The sequence below is a fragment of the Mustelus asterias genome, chromosome 5, assembly GCF_964213995.1.
Source record: "Mustelus asterias chromosome 5, sMusAst1.hap1.1, whole genome shotgun sequence".
NCBI classification, from domain to species: Eukaryota; Metazoa; Chordata; class Chondrichthyes; order Carcharhiniformes; family Triakidae; genus Mustelus; species Mustelus asterias.
The window spans coordinates 75,074,970-75,098,566 of NC_135805.1; the positions used below are offsets into that span (position 1 = coordinate 75,074,970).

Consider the following 23,597-nt stretch of genomic DNA (forward strand, 5'->3'; position numbering starts at 1 on the left):
CAGGGGCAGGTCGTGCCTTACGAGCCTGGTTGAGTTCTTTGAAAATGTGACCAAGCACATTGACGAAGGAAGAGCGGTGGATGTGGTCTATATGGACTTCAGCAAAGCGTTCGATAAGGTCCCCCATGCAAGACTTCTTGAGAAAGTGAGAGGGCATGGGATCCAAGGGGCTGTTGCCTTGTGGATCCAGAACTGGCTTGCCTGCAGAAGGCAGAGAGTGGCTGTGGAGGGGTCTTTCTCTGCATGGAGGTCAGTGACCAGTGGAGTGCCCCAGGGATCTGTTCTGGGACCCTTGCTGTTTGTCATTTTCATAAATGACCTGGATGAGGAAGTGGAGGGATGGGTTGGTAAGTTTGCTGACGACACCAAGGTAGGTGGTGTTGTGGATAGTTTGGAGGGATGTCAGAAGTTGCAGCGAGACATAGATAGAATGCAAGACTGGGCGGAGAAGTGGCAGATGGACTTCAACCCGGATAAGTGTGTAGTGATCCATTTTGGCAGATCCAATGGGATGGAGCAGCAGTATAAAATGAAGGGTACCATTCTTAGCAGTGTAGAGGATCAGAAGGACCTTGGGGTCCGGGTCCATAGGACTCTTAAATCGGCCTCGCAGGTGGAGGATGCGGTCAAGAAGGCGTATGGCGTACTAGCCTTCATTAATCGAGGGATTGAGTTTAGGAGTCGGGAGATAATGCTGCAGCTTTATAGGACCCTGGTTAGACCCCACTTGGAGTACTGCGCGCAGTTCTGGTCACCTCATTACAGGAAAGATGTTGAAGCCATTGAAAGGGTGCAGAGGAGATTTACAAGGATGTTGCCTGGATTGGGGGGCATGCCTTATGAGGATAGGTTGAGGGAGCTTGGTCTCTTCTCCCTGGAGAGACGAAGGATGAGAGGTGACCTGATAGAGGTTTACAAGATGTTGAGAGGTCTGGATAGGGTGGACTCTCAGAGGCTATTTCCAAGGGCTGAAATGGTTGCTACGAGAGGACACAGGTTTAAGGTGCTGGGGGGTAGGTACAGGGGGGATGTCAGGGGTAAGTTTTTCACTCAGAGGGTGGTGGGTGAGTGGAATCGGCTGACGTCGGTGGTGGTGGAGGCAAACTCGTTGGGGTCTTTTAAGAGACTTCTGGATGAGTACATGGGATTTAATGGGATTGAGGGCTATAGATAGGCCTAGAGGTGGGGATGTGATCGGCGCAACTTGTGGGCCGAAGGGCCTGTTTGTGCTGTGACTTTCTATGTTCTATGTTCTATGTTCTATGGCCAAGCCAGTTCTGAATCCATCTAGCTAGTTCACTCTTGATCCCGTATGATTTAACATTTTGCACCAGCCTGCTATGAGGGACATTGTTAAATGCTTTACTAAAAAGTCCACGTAGACAACATCCACAGCCCTTCTTTCGTCAAGCATTTTTGTCACCTCCTCAAAAAACTCAATCAAATTAGTAAGACATGACCTCCCTCACACAAAACCATGCTGTAGGGAAAAAGACATTGAAGTGGGGGATCAACCATGATCATATTGAATGGCAGTGCAGGCTCAGTGGGCGGAATGGTCACTTCATGCTCTTCTTTTCCGATGTTCTGATATTCCTATTAGCATGTACAAATCTGTTGATATGAAAAATTGTTTAGGGTTAAGATTGAATGAATTCAGAATCATAGAAGAATCATAGAATCCCTACAGTGCAGAAGGGGACCATTTGGCCCATCGAGTCTGCACCAACTACAATCCAACCCAGGCCCTATTCCTGTAACCCCACATATTTACCCTGTTAATCCTTTGACACTAGAGTCAATTTAGCATGGCCAATCAACCTAACCCACACATCTTTGGGAGGAAATTAGAGCACCCAGAGGAAACCCATGCAGACACGAGGAGAATGTGCAAACTCCACACAGACAGTGACCCGAGGCTGGAATTGAACCCGGGTCCCTGGCGCTGTGAGGCAGCAGTGCTAACTATTGTGCCACCAAGCTGCCCAATTTGATGAGAGGTTGTAATTTTTAGAAGAGGTAGGCCAAACCTGAATGTACATGATGATGAGAACTGCTCCAATTTATTCTCATTTAGACAAGTTTAATTAGAAACTAGGAAAGAGGTTTCTAAGAGAAGCATGAAGTTGAAATTAGGAAAAGTTCCAATCAAAGAGTCAGCATGTGAGGTGTTAAGAAATAAAGAAGGAAAGCTAATGAACAAAAATGGTAAGATCACAATAATATTAATAATATTAGGTGTCACATAAGGATCATAAAAAGGTACATATTATGGATTGGATAATGGGCACTTGGCTAAAGACTGAAAACTAATGTGTATTGTATTGGGCAGCATGGTAACACAGTAGTTAGCATTGCTGCCTCACACCACCAGTAACCTGGGTTCAATTCCCAGCTTTGGTCACTGACTGTGCAGAGTCTGCACGTTCTCCCCGTGTCTGCATGGGTTTCCTCCGGGTGCTCCAGTTTCTTCCCACAGTCCAAAAGACATGCTGGCTAGGTGCTAAATTCTTCCTCCATGTACCCGAAAAGACGCCAGAGTGTGGCAACTAGGGGATTTTCACAGTAACTTAAATGTAAGTCTACTTGTGATATGAATAAATAAACTTTATTGTTGACTTTTTAGAAGCAATTAGAGATTAGTAGCATTGGTCATGGTGATCTAGCATTAAACAAAATTGATTACTTAACTTAAAATTAAAATACAAATAAGTATTTTTGATGGCAAACCTGAGATCAAGATAAATAGTTAATATAGCGTACAACAAACAGAAGCATCATAAGAAAAGGTTGCTTGAGTAGAACTGAATGTGACATGTAGAGCATCTTTGAAGACACTATCTAATTCTCGGGCGGCACGGTAGCATACTGGTTAGCACTGCTGCTTCACAGCTCCAGGGACCTGGGTTCGATTCCCGGCTTGGGTCACTGTCTGTGTGGAGTTTGCACATTCTCCTCGTGTCTGCGTGGGTTTCCTCCGGGTGCCCCGGTTTCCTCCCACAGTCCAAAGATGTGCAGGTTAGGTTGATTGGCCATGCTAAAAATTGCCCTTAGGGTCCCGAGATGTGTAGGTTAGAGGGATTAGTGGGTAAATATGTAGGGATATGGGGGTAGGGCCTGGGTGGAATTGTGGTCGGTGCAGACTCGATGGGCCGAATGGCCTCTTTCTGTACTGTAGGGTTTCTATGGAATTAACCTCTCCTGGGCAGACTGCCAATTAAGGTTGGCAAACCCTACAAACTTTGACCAATTAGGAGCAGGGTTAAAAAGAAAATCTGATATTTCAATATCTTACAATTGAACTGTTTATTAAACATTTTAAAATATTTCTGAAATTTAATCCAATTTTACAGCTATAGTTTATTACAATACATCAGTTAAACACTACTGTCCAGACAGTGCAATATTAGTTGTAAAATACAAAAAATACCATTCTGATTAATAAGAATTCTGTATAGCAAAGAAGCCAAATATATGGGAGGTAAAATTATTAATGCAGAAACTGATTTGTAATTATTATTACAATGTAGCTCAATGGCAAAAATAAAACTAATAATCATTTAGCTGTTTTCATAAATACAGAAAGAAAAGTTTAAAGTTTATTTATTAGTGTCACAAGTAGGCACTGCAATGAAGTTACTGTGAAAATCTCCTAGTCGCCACACTCTAGCGCCTGTACAGATACACTGAGGGAGAATTTTAACATGGCCAATGCACCTACAATGAGTGTGGACAAATAATTTAAACCATCCTTTGTCCAAATTCATAACATACATCCACACCTAGATAAATGATTCCTTTTTGTCCAAAATCTTAAAAGAAACATTGACCTGAATTCTTGTGTTTAGAATGCAAATTGTTTCCTCTGGTGGGTTAGTCCAGAACAAGGGGGCATAACCTTAAATTAGAACTTCAGACAAAGAGTAGTGGAAACCTGAAACTGTCTGCTCCCAAAAGTAGTTGAGGTCTGTGAATTGAAAACTTCAAACTAAGATTGATAGATTTTAATTGAGCAAGCATATTAAGGGTCACAGAGCTTAGACACAAGAATGAAGTTAAGATACAGATCAGCCATGATCTAATTGAATGGTGGAACTGTTCAAGGGGCTGAATGGCCTACTTCTTTCCTGATTTTCCTAAACTGTAGGGTTCACCACTGGGAATCTTATCCGATTGGTTGTGCATATGAAGAGAATTAATTGCCAGAATCTTACTGGCATTCACACCGGTGGGAATTTCTGGTCCCGCTGCAGTGAACTGAGCTTTGGCTAGGCACCAAACTCTTCATCCTTGCTGCAGCGGGGCATGAATGGCTGGTACCATCTCACCCAATATCTACATTATTCCTTTGGACCAATCAATGTTCTGTGGAAGAATGATAGTCATCTTCCCACCTTTTTTGATTTTAAGTTTTGGGACTGATTGAATGGACTTGAATGGGTGGCACGATGGCACAGTGGTTAGCACTGCTGCTTCATAACGCCAGGGACCCGGGTTCGATTCCCAGCTTGGATCACTGTGTGTGTGGAGTTTGCACATTCTCCCTGTGTCTGTGTGGGTTTCCTCCGGGTGCTCCGATTTCCTCCCACAGTCCAAAGATGTGCGGGTTAGGTGGATTGGCCATGCTAAATTGCCCCTTAGTGTCAGGGGGACTAGCTAGAGTAGCTAGAGGGGACTAGCATGAGATTATGGGATAGGGCCTGGGTGGGATTGTGGTTGGTGCAGACTTGATGGGCCGAATGGCCTCCTTTTGCACTGTAGGGATTCTATGTCTATCTATGCAAAAGTGGAATAGACAAGTCAAGTTACCACATAAATATTAAAACCAAAAACCAAATCTCAAATAGCTGGAAAATAGAAACAGAGGGGAAAAAAACTGAAAATGCTGCAAACTTTCAGCTGGTCAGGCAGCATCTGTGAAGGGAAGACCAGTAAAGACTTTGAAGGGAAGACCAGTAAACACTTAGCTATCAAGCTGAAATGTTAACTTTGTACCTCTCTCTGCAGATGCTGGTTGGCCTGCTGAGAATTTCCAGTTTTATACCACATTAAATATATTAGGTTCCAGCATAATCTGAATAAATTTACAGTTACATTGGTGCTTTTACATAGAATCCCTACACTGCAGCCCATCCAGTCTTCACCGATTCTCTGACAGAGTATCTTACCCAGGCCCATCCCCCTCCCCCTGTCCCAAGGCTAATCCCCCAACCTACCTATCTTGGAACACTAAGGGACAATTTCGCATGGCCAATCCACCTAAACTGCACATCTTTAGTCTGTGGGAGTAAACCGGAGCACCTTGGAGGAAACCCATGCAGACATGGGGAGTAAGAAGTTTAACAACACCAGGTTAAAGTCCAACAGGTTTATTTGGTAGCAAAAGCCACACAAGCTTTCGGAGCTCTAAGCCCCTTCTTCAGGTGAGTGGGAATTCTGTTCACAAACAGAGCTTATAAAGACACAAACTCAATTTACATGAATAATGGTTGGAATGCGAATACTTACAACTAATCAAGTCTTTAAGAAACAAAACAATGTGAATGGAGAGAGCATCAAGACAGGCTAAAAAGATGTGTATTGTCTCCAGACAAGACAGCCAGTGAAACTCTGCAGGTCCACGCAACTGTGGGAGTTACAAATAGTGTGACATGAACCCAATATCCCGGTTGAGGCCGTCCTCGTGTGTGCGGAACTTGGCTATCAGTTTCTGCTCAGCGACTCTGCGCTGTCGTGTGTCGCGAAGGCCGCCTTGGAGAACGCTTACCCGAATATCAGAGGCCGAATGCCCGTGACCGCTGACGTGCTCCCCAACAGGAAGAGAACAGTCTTGCCTGGTGATTGTCGAGCGGTGTTCATTCATCTGTTGTCGCAGCGTCTGCATAGTTTCCCCAATGTACCATGCCTCGGGACATCCTTTCTTGCAGCGTATCAGGTAGACAACATTGGCCGAATTGCAAGAGTATGTACCGTGTACCTGGTGGATGGTGTTCTCACGTCAGATGATGGCATCTGTGTCGATGATCCGGCACGTCTTGCAGAGGTTGCTGTGGCAGGGTTGTGTGGTGTCATGGTCACTGTTTTATATGCTCTGTTTGTGAACAGAATTCCCACTCACCTGAAGAAGGGGCTTAGAGCTCCGAAAGCTTGTGTGGCTTTTGCTACCAAATAAACCTGTTGGACTTTAACCTGGTGTTGTTAAACTTCCTACTGTGTTTACCCCAGTCCAACGCCGGCATCTCCACATCATGACATGGGGAGAACATGCAAACTCCAGACAGTCACCCAAGGTCGGAATTGAATCAGGTTCCTGGCACTGTGAGACAGCAATGTTAACCACTGTGCCACTGTACCGCTGTATTAAAAGGATTCTCCTTTATGACTAGTTGAAGTTGTGCAGCCACTGGCAATGAGCAATAATGAGCAATGAAAAGCAAAATACTGCAGGTGCTGGAAATCTGAAATAAAAACAGACCTGGCAACATCTGTGGACAGAGAAATCGGGTTAACATCCTCAGTCTAATTACCTTTCCTCAATAATGACAATTACATCCCAGGCTGCATTTACTTCAATAGGGACAGCGCTGGAGTAAATTATCTTACTGCGTGCAAGGCTCTGGTTCTACCACTTCTCAAGCAGGTTTCATTTGCGTTCTGCAAGCTGCACAAACTCATTATCCATTATAAATTTTCAGACAGTTTGAGTGATTCCGCTGTTTTGTATTGTTTTGCCGTTACTGCTATCAAGTACTGATTTCATGAATCCCGCTTTACCCTTTTAACCAGCAGACACTCAGATTTAGGAAAAGGACCCCAAAAAAAGGTCTTCTTTGAAAATATAACCTTCAAAACCCGGGGGAAGGAGGGGTGGGGAGCGATAATTTGCATTGAAAGCACCACCCACAGTATTGCCGATTTGAATGGGATTACTCCGGCTTCCTTACTGTTGAATGATCAACTGTTCCCTGGATATCCCTGTTCAGTATTGCTATTTCACTAAAAAAGAAAATCCTTTGCACTGGGTAAAACATCCTTCCCCAAAATGGGACGGCTTCTCTTTACAGTGACCTTAACCAGAGTGCAGTGTTTGCTTCAATTGTTGCTCCTATCTGTTGCAATGAAAGCTTGTGAATTGGAACACCCCAGTAGTGCGAATGAAGCAGCTCTGTTGGTCGTATCGCACGCATGGAATACGGGTTAAACTGATTTAAATGCAATTGGAATCGAACGAAAAAAAACATGTACAATAACCTCGGTGAGGCAGCGGGCTCCGTTAACTGTCTCCGGAAAATTTGGCGTTTTTGCTCTGTTGGAAAACTTAAATAAATCCGCACAGGAACGCCTTCCCGCAGAAGGGGCGAGGCCAAGCCATATTTATTGAGAAAAAGACAAGTATATTAGACAGAGCCTTTCGCTGCCTTGTCGAGATTCTCTGCGGCAGCTCACGTCATATGATCTGCTCGGTGCTGCTGTTGGCTTCAGTCATATCGCCCTCAAGAGTGAGAACGACATCAGCGCTGGAACTGGGAGAAATCTCAGCGTTCGACTGCTTTACACCGCCCTCAGACACATCACACCTCCACCACGAGAGCCTGCAACTCTGGTCAATAACCTGCAGATATCACACAGCTCGGGAACAATGACTTGCGAAGCGCCGAGGATGTTTAACACAACATCGTGAAGCTGCCACGACTGGGAATCGCCAGCAGAAGGAAGATATTGGCCAGCAATCCGCAGTCATAATACTGGAGAGAGTTTTTGGATTGCAATAAGCACCGAGGGGGAAAAGTCTGAAGATATTTCATTTTGCCTTTTTTTCCGCTTAAAAGTCTAAAGGGAAATGGCACAAAACCAAATCTGAAAGATATATATATATATATAAATGAAAGGCCTATTTACTTTTTAAAATGTTCTTTCAGTTAGACTGCCGATCTAACATTTTCCCCCTGTGATTTAAGGATCTAGATGAACTGCAATCAGATAGCTAGGAAATTATTCCAGAAAGGCTTACCCACATTTTTTGAGGGGAAAACATTGGCGTTTGTTCAGATTGTTGAGAAGTGGATGGCTGTGAAGGTGTTAAATGTGACAGTTTTTGAGTGGAGTCGGCAGAGCAGATGTTGACGGGACCTGGTCTGGGGCTGTCCAAGGCGTTTCTTTTTAAAGAGGTGAGACCCCGGCACTCCGACTTCTATGAGGAGGCTTCCAAAACACTTGGCTGCAGGATGTTACTCACAGCTCGGGCCAGTGATTCCGGGGCCCTACATCAGATCTGTCGGCACGTTGTAGCACTATAGATCTGGGGAGGCTGCCTTCACTACTTTCCGCTGGCTGCATTTGCGTCGATAGCCAGAACTTAATTTTACGACCGAGGATATCCCGGAGATTCCCCCCACCCCACCCCACCCCCCCACAAAGTGAGCTTCGAGTCACTGCAGTAGCTGCTATTAGGAGTCATCACCCGCAGGTTACTATGCAATTTCGACTGCTTTCTGTGGTTCTAATTTTATTAAACTGTATGGAATACATTGGCAGCCAAAACGCCTCCAGAGGAAGGCGACACAGACGAAGTAAGTTTGATTTTTTTAAAAATTACGATTACACCTGTTTAAATTTCCAAAACACCGGTACTTTTTCCCTCCCTTGCATTTTAATATCCCTTTCACGTTTTGTCATCTAAATTCAGAACAGCGTCCTGGCAGAGACATTTGGTTGGGTATTTTGGGGGGTGGTTTGGTGGGTGGGCGAGTGGGCTTCAGATAACTTTCCTGCCAATGAGCACTTCAATCCGTTGATTGGAAGAGTGTTGAAGCAGTATTAATCTTTGCGGGATGCAGTGATCTACAAAATCAGTTAGTTCCCGGGTGTCGTTCTCTAATCTGCAATTCACTGGGTTAGTGGAAAGTTAGGATGATGAGAAACTTTGGCACGGAGGGAGGGCAGTCCAAAAAACGGCATCTATCCCTTTGGCAATGAGCAGCTTGACAATTCCAACTCCGTCTTCACGCTGGAGAGAGTCAGCGAACCAGTCAGTCGGGGTCGATGTGAAAACAGGGTCAGAATAAGTTATTTGCCGCTTTTAATGATTTAGATTGAAAAGATATTGCGCTCAGAATGGCAGAAATTCAGCCACTGAAGGGGGCGGTGTGCTGTGTGTTTTTTGTTTGTGAGGAGCGTTTTATTAAATAAAAATAACAGGATATATTATGGATCTCCTCCCCTCTGTGAGAGCTCTGTGGAGGGGTAGCGTTCCCGGTTGGATAGGGCAGTACACATTACCAGCAAGCGTTCAGCATTCAATCTCGCCCGTGAGTGTTTAGAAAAACTTGTAGGTCAAGGGTACGGGTAATCAGGTCACCGAAGCGGGGTCAATAAGTGCATATTCCTTCATCGGATAGAGCTCTGCGGCTGAGAGTGCTTTTGTACTTGACACTTAGCTTATCGCCCTGAGATCACGGAGCTAATGTGCTTCTTCTGTTTGACTGCAGAAGTATTTCAGTACTTCGCTTCTTTGGTCAACTACATGTAACATGAAACTTACTGGCAGCCACTACTCGCAGCTCCTTCTCCTTAGCGCTTTGTAGGGACTGAAATAGACTATCTCATATTTGTTGCTATAAAGTTCGGGTATTAGGAAGTGCTCGGTATGTTTATTTTCTTCGGATAAAATAACCCACACACGACCTTTTAACGTCAGTATTTCACTCCCGCACCATGCTGGCTGAATACAAGATAAATTTGTTTGTGGAGCGTCCCAAAGCAAAACGTAGTAAACTGACAGATTTTGGAGGTGAATTTCCTGGACTATTTTTGAAAAAGCTTCTACAATAGCAACTCTATAAATAACGGGTGTGTACGGTTTGTTTTTACGGGTCCTTGATCTCTGCACAATGTCCATGAAGCGTCCAAGTGTTAGGGTCTCAGTTAGGATCTTATCAAGGAAGCAAGGAAACCACTTCACGATTCAAGTCGTCAAAGCCTGTCTGAAATCTTCCCTATTCATATATTCTTGTGATCATCTGTGACTATACCTCCTCCCCCCACCCCCCAAACCCCACTTCCTCACTCACTTTGGGGGGAAAACCCTAAGCGACCTTCTCATGTTAAGTCTGAAGGAAAGACACTTGTAAAACGAGCGGAGCTCAAAGGATGCGGCTCCCTCATGAGTTTCAGCCCTCCCCCCATAGCTTACAGAAAGACAATCCGTCTGCTACATCCCCTATGATTGAATTCCATATGACGATTTTTTTGTTTGTTTCTTTACACATCTGTGCTTTGAATATCACAGAAACAATAAGCTGTGCCGCAAAGGAAACCAAATCTCAGCAACCAGGCGAATGTCTCTGTTCTTAGAGTAAGAAGTCTCACAACACCAGGTTAAAGTCCAACAGGTTTATTTGGTAGCAAAAGCCACTAGCTTTCGGAACGCTGTTCCTTCGTCAGGTGGGTGGGAGTTCTGATCACAAACAGGGCACAAAGACACAAACTTTGTCCCCTGTTTTGTGTCTTTGTCTTTGTTAAGTCTGAAGGAAAGCTAGTGGCTTTTGCTACCAAATAAACCTGTTGGATTTTAACCTGGTGTTGTGATACTTCTTACTGTGTTTACCCCAGTCCAACGCCGGCATCTCCACATCATGACTACCATCTGTTCTTAGAGACAGGCGCTCAAGTGGAATCTTTGCTTCTAAGTGATTCCCCGGACTTCTCTGTGTTTGAGGGGTTGACCCATTGTCACCTGGAGTTCTGATACAGAGAAACCAAACCGCCCCATTTGTACAGGAACCCGCGGAGAGGAGAGGGAGATGCAATTGGTGACACAGTTCCAACCTTGGAGTTTAAAAGCAGGAGGAAAAAAAGTCACTCTACAATTCTCGAGTCTGGGGGACAGGATTCGCGCGAAAACAGGAAAGGGCGAAGTCAACTTTGATCTGGACGGATGGGGTTGTGTAGGGGAAAGTGACAGTGCCTCACAGAGCGGTATTTGGAGCTCTGAAAGGCGAGAGAGAAAAAAGTTGTGACTAGAATGAGTTAAAAAGGATGAGATTGGACTCAGCGAACAACAAGACCTTTCTCCGGTTACTACAGATAGCAGCCTGGCCAAGAATGTTTCTAGCTTCCACGCGTCTGGGAATGTATCTAGCTTTTCTGTTTTTTGGACTTTTTTTCACATTTTATGAAAGCCCAAATGAAACTTTTAGTTGGGACCATGGAGAAAGGACACGTTTTGCTTCCTTTAGTCGGCTCTGAAATGTCATGCACGTGAAACGCTTAACTCTCCCCTATTGTGCAATCATTGTCACAACCATAGCTGCAACTGGTGGTACCGGGCCAGTCTCTCGTGTCCCATTTAACATTCATTACTGAGTTAGAGGTTTTTCCCGCCCACATGTGTTCCGATACTACTGCTTATAGTGGCGAGTCTCCGGGGAAATTCCGAGGGGAAGATCAGCCTCTCCAGTTACAGCGTGCCAGCCCCCTAGATTAGTTGCGCTAAAACACCGCTCAAAGACCTCCCCCTTTTGATCAAAGCCGATTCTCCTTTTTTCCCATATCCTTTCAAACGAACACCTACTGCGACATCTTGTGTCGTAAAATATTATTTCTAAACCTTTTGTCTGATGCATGTGCTTTTTTAACAACACTTTACTTCAGCCACAAAATAACTGGTTTATATCTAAACGTGTAAATGTTGTGAAAGTCGGTGTGACGAGTACCGGATTTTGCTTAAATCACTCTATAATCACTCGATATGAGTATAATCGTATCTCACACAGCATTACAATTCTCGAGACCGTTAACATACTGCAGATGCGAGAGAAAACAAATACCTATCTCTCACATAGTTAATATCGATCGTATTAAGTGTTTATCCGCAATGCCAACATTTTAAAGTAATTTTAACATGTAAAGGTAACTCGGTAACAAATCAGTGACCAATCTCATTCTGCTGCTTTCCCAATGTGACGCGTAGACAGATCACTTTAGAAATCGAATATAAATGTATGATTAAACTACAAGATTTGGGGGTCAGATGATGGATTCAATCCGATTGACCTATCCCTATCCCTTGTTTCCCTGTTGCTAGACTCGCTGGTTTTATACGCGGTGGTGTAATATAATGTAGTAAAACAAGTTAATATAAAGTTGTTTTTTCAAAGCCTGACTTCTTTATCTGTTCGGGTTAACATTACAGGAGAGGGCGCAGCCTACTTTAAATTGGGTTCGTTTTCTAAACCAAATCAAAACAGGATTTGAAAAGCGGCGGGTAATTATTTTACTGCAGTCAGCTCCAGGCATTTACCCCCCTTTGTTATACCTGCAGCCGGAGAGGGCGGGCGGGCGAGGACTACCCCCATTACAATCTGTGCCCCCAAATCTCTGAAGCTAATCATGTGTGTGTTTACCGTGGGAGACACCCAGAAACAGGTCTGCGCGCAGGATATGTTTCCGCTGGAGAGCCAGGGCGTTTGCAGGTTTCTTTGAGAAAACAATTAATTTTGAAATCAATCCCCAAAAATCTCCGCTAAACGGACCAGGACTGTGCTTCCAGTTTTGATGTTAACGTGGCTAATTAATGACTCGAGCACCATTGAATTGGACTGTCAGTCCTTAGCAATAAAAAGTAACAATGAATTTGATAGCTACGTTTTGGCCGAAGGTTTGATCATTGTGAATATAATGAAGGTGCGGGCGTTTGAATTACGGCACTTAACAGAAAGAGATTAGCTTGTGAGTTTTAAAAAAATCCCAAGTGACTGCAAATCTGGATGAGAGGAAATCGCCTCCAGTCCCTCTGGATTTGTCTGACACTGAGATGATGAGGAGACATTAACGCCACAGCTGAGATTCAATTGTCTGCAAAGCACTGGAGTTACAGTGGGATCTTACACCGTGAACGCTTGCTCCACTAGTAAAAGAAAAAAAAACTTGGTAAAAATCGGAGATTTGTCTAAACTACCAGATTAGTATACACAGATTTATAATGTGTGTGGACTGTCTGATCGTAAATGTTGAGGAAGTGAAATATGACATATCTTTTAACTGAAAAGTGAGAATGGAAGTCAGTCCGAGGGGGAATAAAACCTTTCAGTTTAATTTTGTGCACTTGAAACTAGAACATTGTCAGGATGTGTGGTACAGTCGGCGAGATGGATAGGTAAAGATGTCTGGGACGGAAATACTGGCGTTCTTTCGGTGAGTGTTGTGAGGAAGCGTGTGAGAGACTCAATTTAAGCAGCTCACATAGTCGCTAATGTAAACGCCCCATTGTATAAACTCAGGACGATAGAGATTTCTTTAAAAAATAAAAAAAAACATTTCTGCAGAGGGTGCGCTGGTTTCTGCGCCGACCGAACCCATCTCCACATTAACACCAGTGCTCTAGTGCCAGTGACGAACAGTTCAATGCTCGGGAATCAGTCCCAATATATAAAAAAATGCTCGTGGTATTGGCAGCGTCTTTGGCACAAGAAGCTTGGAAATGTGTAACAAAAATATATGGAATCATTGTTAGTTGATTCTGCAAGCTTCAATCCACAGTTATTCAACAATAATCAGCCCAAACCTAACAAGAGCTTTGTTTGACATCAGCATCCAATGAATTTGTGACTTCATAAACAAGTCGCATGCTGACAATGTCGAAAGCTCAGGTCGCTGTCCCACAGAAGTGCACTTCATAATTCGCGCACATCTGGTTTAGTTATTTTAGAGAAGCATTAGAATTTTAGAAGACAGTTTGACCTATTCATTTAAAGGCCTGCTGCTTTTATTTCCCAATGTCAGCACGCAGTGAAAATAGTTGATATTCGTGTCCTTCTTTAACCGTTTGAATGCTTTTATTAAAATTAAAATATTATTACAATCCGGATTGTTTTAGGTGGATTGAGGTAAAGATGCTGACACCCCCCGAAGATATTTCCGCGTGGGAAATATTGGCTTTTTCAAAATCCAACAGTTGTATCACATTGTGGTATTTCTTGTTTGTACAGCGTTCTGATCCGCTTATTGCTTCCACTGACAGTCTGAACGATAAAAGTGATTCATAGCGTTCCTCTTTGAGCCCCAGGAATGGCCGGCTCCAAACACAACAACAGTTCCTGTTACAAAAACAACATTGACTTTTTTTTCACACAAACAGGACAGCCAGTGTCGGTCCTCTTGTGGGCGACGAGTCTAGAGTTTACATTGACATGGAGGGTGAAATATCAAAACTCCCTTGATTAAAAATGGCTTTAACCTTCAGGAATCAATATTTGAATTTTGAGAGTGCGAGAGACGCATACAAGTTCCATTTTCGTACTTACGAGTTCGTTGTGACACCATTAATCTTGATGCTAGATAAATATTTGCATTCATTAATGATCCAATTATGGTTAGTGACTCCGGACGCTTCAGGATTCATACTTGATGGGTTTGGGTTGGAGCCTCAGACTGAACCCTGTTTAAAAAAAAACTGCAACTCGTTTCACCAACTGCACCGAGAAGTGGGATATGGGTATCAGACTGTCACAGATTTAAAAAGGGCGTCCTTACTGCACCAATCTCGACTCCTCACCACCCGCCCGCCCCCCCCCCCCGCCTTTTATATTGTTACCGGATTACTTGAATCGTGTTCATGCTTCTAGCCAAGGCGAAAGGTGAACCCCAGACATCTGCAGATATTCTCTTATAGCTCCGGTATGCGAAAGGCATTGCCTTCAATCCAGTGTCATTCTCCGATGGTACCACAGTGGAAAAGTCAAATGTTCAGAGTTTCCACCAGTCGTTTCGAGTTTATGGGTGGCTCGAAATTGCGGCTGTTTAAAAATGTGGCTTTTGTGCTGACGTTTGGTCCCGGTAATAAATACATGTGCTTTGTATGGTGTTAACAGTACTGCTGCTTTTTAAACGGATGGAACTCGGCGATATGTATTTCATGTATCCGGACAGCCACAACATTGTCTGATATCGCGACTCAATGAGATTTCCCGAACAGCCGGCACCATCTAAATCCCTGCACTGGGAATAATGCCGCCTCTGCGCTCTCACTCATACCAATGGAAAGGATGAACATGGCAGAACCACATTCTGCTATATATTGCAGGGCAATGTCTTGTGATGGGTACTGTCACCGTGCAGTCACAGTGTTATATCTGGAGTAATACAGATCCGAGGAGCAGAGACTGCTGTCTGCAGCAGGCAAGCTTATTTCCATTTGTTGGAAGTACATTCTGCATTATTAAACTCCACCAAAGGCAAAAACTCTCTGCTGCTCCCGAGACCTGTTTAAGTCCCAGGAAGAAACACCGAGCGTAATTCAGTACCTATCTTTCGCTATGTTCAGCTAAACTGTCGTCTAATTGTCATTTTTCACGCCGCAACAGAATGGCCTTTCGCAACTGAAGTCGGATTCAAAACTGATTCTGGAGCTCAGGGAAGCTAAGCAGCGTGAGACCTCTGCAGGAGGCCTGTGCATATTGCTGGAGTTCAGCACTGGCGGAGTCGAACTCCAATGTTGTGTAAACTTAGCTGGACCTAGTCAGTGGAAAGATTCGCACTCACATAGTTAAATGGCTTGAGTCTCTTTAATGCTCGAGGTAGCGGATATCTGTGATGTCTTCTTCACATTAAAAAGCAGCCCAGAGAGCAAAGTTTTGTGTGGTAGATAACTCCTGACAGGCATAGTGTAAGGCTTGATCTTCTTGCCAGTTTTATCTCTTTCACAGTCCGCAGCTATCTGCACTGCTCTTCAGAATACAGCACATTGGATATCCATTAACCTCTTCACAGTGGAATGTTATGCCCAGCCATTCCAACAAGATCTGAAGTGAATTTTCTTAATTTACCTTCCATTCCCACTGCTAGTTATCTTGCCCTCACTCCTTGTTGCCCCGTCACCACTTTACTGAGATTGACACAGGGAGGCTAAGGACTGGATTTTGCCGCATGTTTTGTTACCCCCCCCCCCCCCCCCCATTAGCTGAGACCGGCTTCGCAATCTCCTCTGAGTGGCTGCCTCCACGTTTGCTGGTCTACTCACAGAGCAGCAGCTCTGGAGCCTCGGCAGCCTCCAGGTGGGCACTGCTGAGTGACCCACAAAGAGAGCCTCATATTGGAGGGAGCCTCACATGACTACTGAACAATGCAACAATAAACAACATCCAAGGTGGCGTCTAGATAGAGGGGATGAATCCTCCAGCCCCGATGACCCAGTGCGGAACTGTTTATTCTTCTTAATCAGTTCCCCAGGGTGATCACTGACTGGAACACAGATCGGAAATCCCATTTGATTTGGCTTCCTCCTGTGGCCTAGATTTATAGGTTACTGAACTGGTAAACACAAAGCTGGAGCAATGTTATGTGGTTACAGGTTCGAATCTCAGCACGGTAGATGGTTAAATTTGAATTCTGAAATAAGCCTCCAGCTTGCCACAAGGGAGGGTGACCTACATTGAACACGCCGGGGAGGCCATAGTGTCTCTCCCATACTTATCTTGTACCCTGGCTTCCAAAGCCACCAACAATGGGGCCGCACCAGGTGAATTCAACCCTAAAATGTCAATCAGTGTACACTGGTGATGATCTGATTTACGGTGTATGCAGTCATGTGCTACAGTGATATTAAATATCCAATTACTGTGGTTTTTGTTCTAATTTGGTCGTTAAACTGTGGATTTCCATGATTTATGTTAAAATAGGAATATTGAATCATTTGCAAATCAAGTTGAGAATTAGTTGTACAATATTAGGAAGTTGATGTTCCTAAGGCACTGTCAAAAGAACCATCAAGCCATTGTGATACTCATTTGTTTATAAGTTTCTGGGGAGAAACATTTATTTTGGTTTTAACTTCCACGTCACCTTTGGGGCATCTCTATATTTTTTCGTTCAATTCAAAGTAAAATTCTAGACCGTTATCTTAAAAATATTTATTAAAACACTAAAGGCTACAAAATACAATATTTTGGCATCTTCAATAAACTAAATCAATTTTATCACCGTATAAAAGAGATGGAATATCTTACACGGCACCTACAACCACAAACTGGTCTGAAATATTTAGATAGTTAAAGATAGTTGATGGTGTTGCCACTGGGATTTCTATAAACCATCGTGGTTGATATCTCATATTTTCAAAATTTTTACTAAAAGCTTTTTCTTTTGGATTAGGATTGCTGTATTAAATGTGTTAGTTATCTAGAGGCCTAAATGGGGCAACATTTCTCAACACAGATAAATAATTTTCTTCAGGATATAAATATTTAATATTTAGCAAGTGACTTATGTCAATAGTGAACTAATCATCATTGTTATATTGATTTGGACAACTTGAATCTTTTCTCTGATGTGTAAACTTCTGATGCCTCCCCATCACCAAGAATGCCTACTTCCACCTCCGTAATACTGCCCATCTCTGCCCTGTCTCAGCTCTCATCTGTTACTCAACCCATCATCCATTTTGTTGTTACCCCGAGACTGGACTGTTCCAATACTCACCTGGCAAGCCCCTCACCTTGCACCCTCCATAAGAACATAAGATCTAGGAGCAGGAGTAGGCCATCTAGCCCCTCGAGCCTGCCCCACCATTCAATAAGATTATGGCTGATCTGAAGTGGATCAGTTCTACTTACCCGCCTGATCCCTATAACCCCTAATTCCCTTACCGATAAACTTGACTTCATCAAAAAATTTGCTGCCCAAATCCTACTCGCCTATCACCCTGGTGTTTGCTGATCTCAGTTCAGCAAAGCCTCAATCTTAAAATTCTTATTTCCAAATTACTCCATAGCCTCACTCCTCTATATCTCTGCAATCTCCTGCTACAACCCTCTGGGATCACTGCACTTCTCCAATTCTGGTCACTTGCATATCTTGGTGGTTATGTTTACTGGTTCCTATAACTTAAAAATAATCACACTTTAGATTCAAATTGCTGGAGCTGCATCGAGTATATTTCTTGCACCTCCCCATGTGGCTGATGCATTGTTATTTGGCACATGTCTGCAGAGCAGCATAAAATATGGCATCCTGGATGTACATTCTCATAACAATTAGTTCCTATTCTTTTCTGAGTACTATAACAGTGGCTGGGTTTTCAACTGCCACGGTGCTAAGGTCTAGAAATCCTTTCCTCCTCTTTAATGTCTCTCTCCTTCTTTAGGATGTCCTGCAAAACTTACTTTTTGACCAAATATTTGGTTACCTCTCCTAATATCTTATGTGGTGGGTGTCAATATTTGTTTGATAATGCTCTTTTTAGGCACTTTGGTGCATTTTACTACATTAAAGGTGCTATATGAATTCAACTTGCTGTTGCTGCTGATGTCACTGATTGGATGCTTGGAAATGATGATTTGTTACAAAAGCGAGACTGCATTTTGGAAGGAAAGTGTAGTACTTAATTAAAGGTGTTGAAATTGCAAAGGAAAAGTTTTGGAAGAGATCGGGAAATCTTAGACGCAGTGGTAAACAGGGCCAAACCCTAATGCCGAGCAGTAAGCAACAACACAACGGAATGTTGAACTTTGTAGCCAATTCAGCAGAATTAAAGCCAGGATCATATTGTACAGAGCTTAGGTCAGATTGTACTTTTTGAACAGAGCTTAGTGATCCCACAACCAATGCAATATGTTAAAGAACTGCCATCTTGCTACATCTAGTTGTGAATGGTAGTGGCAGTTAAACAACTAACAGGAAGAGCAGGCCCCGTGAACATCTTCATTCTTAATGATAGTAGAGTTCAGCATATGCTTGCAAAAGATAAGGGTAATCTGCTTGCAAACCATCTTCGGCCAGAATGCAAATTTGGATGCTCTATCGCAGCCTGTTCCTGGAATTTCCACTATCATAAATGGCATTCTTCTGCCAATTCAATTAGTTGCATGGAACATCTTGAAGTGGCAGAATGTATTGGCTGCAACAAAGGCTATGGGCCCTAACAACATCCCAGCAATAGTGCTAAAGATATGTCCTCCAGACCAGCTGCATCTTGAGCCAAGCTGTTCCACCACAACTACAACATTGGCATCAATCTGATAAAGTGGAGAATTGCCCAGGTATGTCCTGTTCACAAAGAGTCAATCTGGTGAAATACAGTCCCGTCAATACGCTGAATCTTGAATAAAGTCGACTGTGCTAACAAGTAGCACTTACCAATTTCTTAACAATGCTCAGTATGTGCTTTGCCAGGATCATCTTCCTCCAAACATGGACAAAAAAGCTGATTTCCAGAGGTAAGAGTAACTCCCCTTGACATCAGGCCAGCATTTAACCATTTGTGGCTTCAAGGAGGCCCCAGTGAAATTTAAATCATTGGGAATGAAGGAGTTTGGTAGGGGGCAGAGGGTGTATTTGAGGATGTGGTGTGTAGAAGGGAGGGGTGAAATTCTCCAATGGCTGAAGTCATACCTGGCACAAGAAAGCTGGTTGTGGTTGTTGGAGGCAATTTTTCACAGCCTTAAGATATCACTGCAGGAATTCCTCAGGGTAGTGTCCTCAGCCCAGTCATTTTCAGCTGATTCATCAACAACCTTCCCTCCATTGTAAGGTCAGAAATTGAACTGTTCATCGGAACAGTGTTGAGTTCTGATTGCAACTCCTCAGATAATGTAGCAGTCTGTGTCCACGTGCAACAAATCCCGGACAACCCAGCTTGGGCTGATAAGTGGCAAGTAACACACAAGTGTCACACAATGACCATCTCCGACAAGAGAGTGCCTAACCACCTTTTCTTGACATTCTATAGAATTGCCATCACTTAATCCTCCACTATGAACATGTGGGTGTCAGTGTGAACCAGAAACTTAACTGAGCATGCCATGTAAACCTTGTGGCTACAAGAGCAATCAAGATGCTGGAAATTCATTATTAAGTAACTCACTTCCTAACTCCCCTGTGTTTTTCCACCATCGACCAAGGTACAGATTAGGTGTTGATTGAATACTCTCCACTTGCTTGAATTGCAGATCCAACAACACTCAAGAAGTTTGACACCATATAGGATAAAGGAGCTCCGTTGATTGATGCCCCATCCACCTCTTAAACATTCATTCCTTTCACTATCATCACATCTTGACTGCAGTGTGTATAACCTATAAGAAGCACCGCAGCAGCTCAGCAAGGTTTTTTCAACAGAACTGTCCGCAAACTGCAACGTCTACCACCTAGCAGAAGAAGGACAGCAGACTCTGAGAATATTAGCATCTGGAAGCTCCCACCATGTCACACACCATCTTGGCTTGGAACTACATGGCCGTTTTTACAACATTGCTGTGTCAAAATCTTGGAACTCCTTTGCTAACAGCACTCAGGATATACCTACAACAGATAGACTTCAGAAGTTCAGGAAGGTGGTTCACCATTATCATCTCAAGGGCAATTAGAGATAGACAGTAAACACTGACCTTGCCAGCACTGCCCAAATCCCATGAATTAATTTTTAAATAAATCAATTCTGTTCAGAAAGACAAAGGAAAATGTTCAAGTACTGGAGGCAATGTAGAAAGAAGCAATGATGCTGATATCCAGTGTTAGATGTGTTATGAGGAAAAACTGAGTCATTTGGACTTTTCAGCAGGCAAAGAAGCATCAGAAGGGTTATTCGATAAAGCTTTTTAAAAAAGTTTTTTATTTATTAGTCATAGGTAGGCTTACATTAACACTGCAATGAAGTTACTGTGAAAATCCCTTTGTTGTCACACTCTGGCGCCTGTTCGGATACACTGAGGGAGAATTTAGCATGGCCAATGCACCTAACCAGCACATCTTTGGATTGTGGGAGGAAACCAGAGCACCCGGAGGAAACCCACACAGACACAGAGAAAACATGTAGACTCCGCACAGACAGTGACCCAAGCCAGGAATTGAACTCGGGTCCCTGGCACTGTGAGGCAGCAGTGCTAACCATTGTGCCACCATGCTGCCCGAATATGCAAGATTTTACGGACATGTTAGAGAGTGGATGAGAGGAAGGTCCTGAGAAAGGCAGTCAGTCCAGTTCAGTCCAATGTGTGGACCAACCACATTCTGAGAAAAATAGAGTGAGATGTCACAGGAAAACAAGTGGTTGGGCCCGATTTTACCAAAACTTCGCGCCCGATCGCGGTAAAGTTGGGCGTCGGGCCTATACCGCGACCTGCACGCGGTTCCGAGCCGATCGCGGTTTTACCGACACCTGATTCGGGCACGGGTCCAGCCTGCACCCGAATTGGGTGGCCCGACAATGTAAATGCATTTGCATGCATTTAAATCAACTTAATGAACCGCGCGCCCAACTCTACCGCCAAATCCCACTTTACCGTCTTCTGGTCCATTCCGCATCCGCGCTGGAAGCGACCTGCAAAATAAAAGTCTGAAGTTGTCGCTGCAGCTTCCGAAGGAGCGGGGTCAGAGCCTCCAACGGCTCCCTGACCCAGGTCATCCTCTGGCCGGGGGGGGGGGGGGGGGGGGTGGGGGGGGCGGTGGGAGTAGGAGGGGGGCGGGACCCAGATCATCCTCTGGTCGGGTGGGGGGGGGAGGGGTGTCTGCTGCCAGTCTGCGGCTGATCCCTCCTCCTGGGAGTGGACGTGCGGCCATGCCATCCCACAAAACCTTCAGGATGAAGCGATTCCTCACCAAGAAGATGAAGCAGAACCGGCTGATTCCACCGTGGATCCGCATGAAAAACCGGCTACAAGATCTGTACAAGTCCAAGAGGAGACACTGGAGAAGGACCAAGCTGGGCCTGTAAGGGATACACCATCACTGGGACACTACCAGCCACAGCCATCTCTCCCCGCTCTCTTGCCCCTGCAGGGAAGAGTAATCTGTGGCTGGTAGTGTACCAGTGATGGTGTATCCCTTTACACTGGGGAATCGGCTGGTTCTGCTTCATCTCCTTAGCAAGGAATCGCTTCATCCTGAAGGTTTTGTGGGATGGCATGGCCGCACGCCCACTCCGGGAGGAGGGATCAGCCGCAGACTGGCAGCGGACCCCTCCCCCCCCCCCCCCCCCCCCCGACCAGAGGGATGATCTGGGTCCCGCCCCCCCTCCTCCTCCCACCCCCCTCCTCCTCCCACCCCACCCCCTCCCCACCCCCGACCAGAGGATGACCTGGGTCCCGCCACCGCCCCCCCCCCCCCTCCACCCCACCCCCCCTCCCCCGACCAGAGGATGATCGTCAGAGAGCCGCTCTCTCCGCTTTCTGCTTTTTTTCTTCTTTCGCGCCCGGGCACGCTCTGTCAGATTTTTTTCGAACTGCGCATGCGCAGTTCAGAGCTCCGATTGGTCCGCCAGCGCTAAGCCCCGCCCACAGTGCGAATTGGACCGGAGCCGGCAAAACACGTATGGGTGCGCTGGAAAGAGGATTCCAGGCGCGGATCTATTTGACGCCCAGATTCGACACTTAGATTCAAAATGGTAAAATGGTAAAATCAGGCCCGTTGATTGATTCAGGGTTCTTGCGGCATGTATGGACAAAAGAAGGGATTTATCTCGGAGTCGGAGAGGCGCCAGACCTGCAAGGAACTAGTCCAGGGCAGGAGGCGATAAACTGAGCCAAGGCTGAAGCCCTATACTTACCTGGGAGTCAGAGAAGTAGACCGGTCAACTGCTTGGATCAACATGTACTGAGAGTAAAAAAAGAGTGACATAACAGCAAACTGTGGTCAGTGAGTATTTACTGTAGATGTCTCTGGCGAATAGCTGGGTTAATTCACTAATTTTAGGAAAGGTGTATAAATAGTTGGATTCTTGAAAAACATAAAATTTTTATATAACCCTTAGGTACATAACTTATAGGTAAGGAGAAGGAGCTGACTGGTGAGTAAGGGCGAGTAAGGGTGAGTAATTCTACTTTCTAGCCGGAGTTTATAGTAAATAGTCCAAAGGTAAGTTTAAGGAGTGGCAGGGCAGCTCAGCCATGTGGAATGTGCATGTGCCTCCAATGGCATATGAGGAGTTGTGGAAGCTTTATGTGGTCTAGACAAGCACATTTACTGGAAGTATCACCAGATGCAGAAACTTGAGCTCTAGGTTTCAGAACTCAAGCAACGGCTGAAGTCACTGTAATACATCTGCAGAGCTGAGAATTACATGGATAGCACATTTAAAGAGGTGACCATGTGGCAGGTTGGGGCCATGCAGATAGAGAGGGAGTGGGTGACCACCACAGTAGTCTAAAAGCATCAGGAAGGTAATGCAGGATATCCAGTGTTAGATGCTTGAGTTATGAGGAAAAACTGAGTCTATCTCATTTGCCAACCAATTTTCCACTTTGGATAAAGTAGCAAGAACCAAGTTCATGGCACCATCGGTACCTTAGCTGCACAGGTGGGGGAGGAAGAGGTGTGGAAGAACAATAGTAGTCAGAGATTCAATAATTAGGAGAACAGGTAGGAGTGACTCCACAACGGTGTGTTGCCTCCCTGTGCCAGGGTCAAGGATGTCACTGAGCGCCTGCATGATATTCTTCTATGGGAGAATGAACAACCAGAGTTTGTGGTTCACATTGGTAGGTACCAATGACAAAGGTGTAGAAACAGAGAAGAGGTCCTGAAAGTAAATTTTAGTGAGCTAGGAAAGCAATTGAAAAGCAGGATCTCTAAGGTAGTAGAAATCATAGAAACCCTACAGTGCAGAA

At 44.6% G+C, this 23,597-nt stretch overlaps 1 protein-coding gene across 1 annotated transcript in view; it reads left to right on the plus strand.

Annotated features, from left to right (window-relative positions):
* Positions 1 to 7,399: 7,399 nt before the first annotated feature.
* The window catches only part of rspo3 (R-spondin 3), a 79,652-nt gene continuing 63,454 nt past the window's right edge, over positions 7,400 to 23,597 (plus strand). The window contains exon 1 of the mRNA XM_078213715.1: positions 7,400 to 8,570. Coding sequence (XP_078069841.1) covers positions 8,474 to 8,570 — 97 coding nt within the window. The 5' untranslated portion in view covers positions 7,400 to 8,473. The remainder of the gene's footprint in view (positions 8,571 to 23,597) is intronic.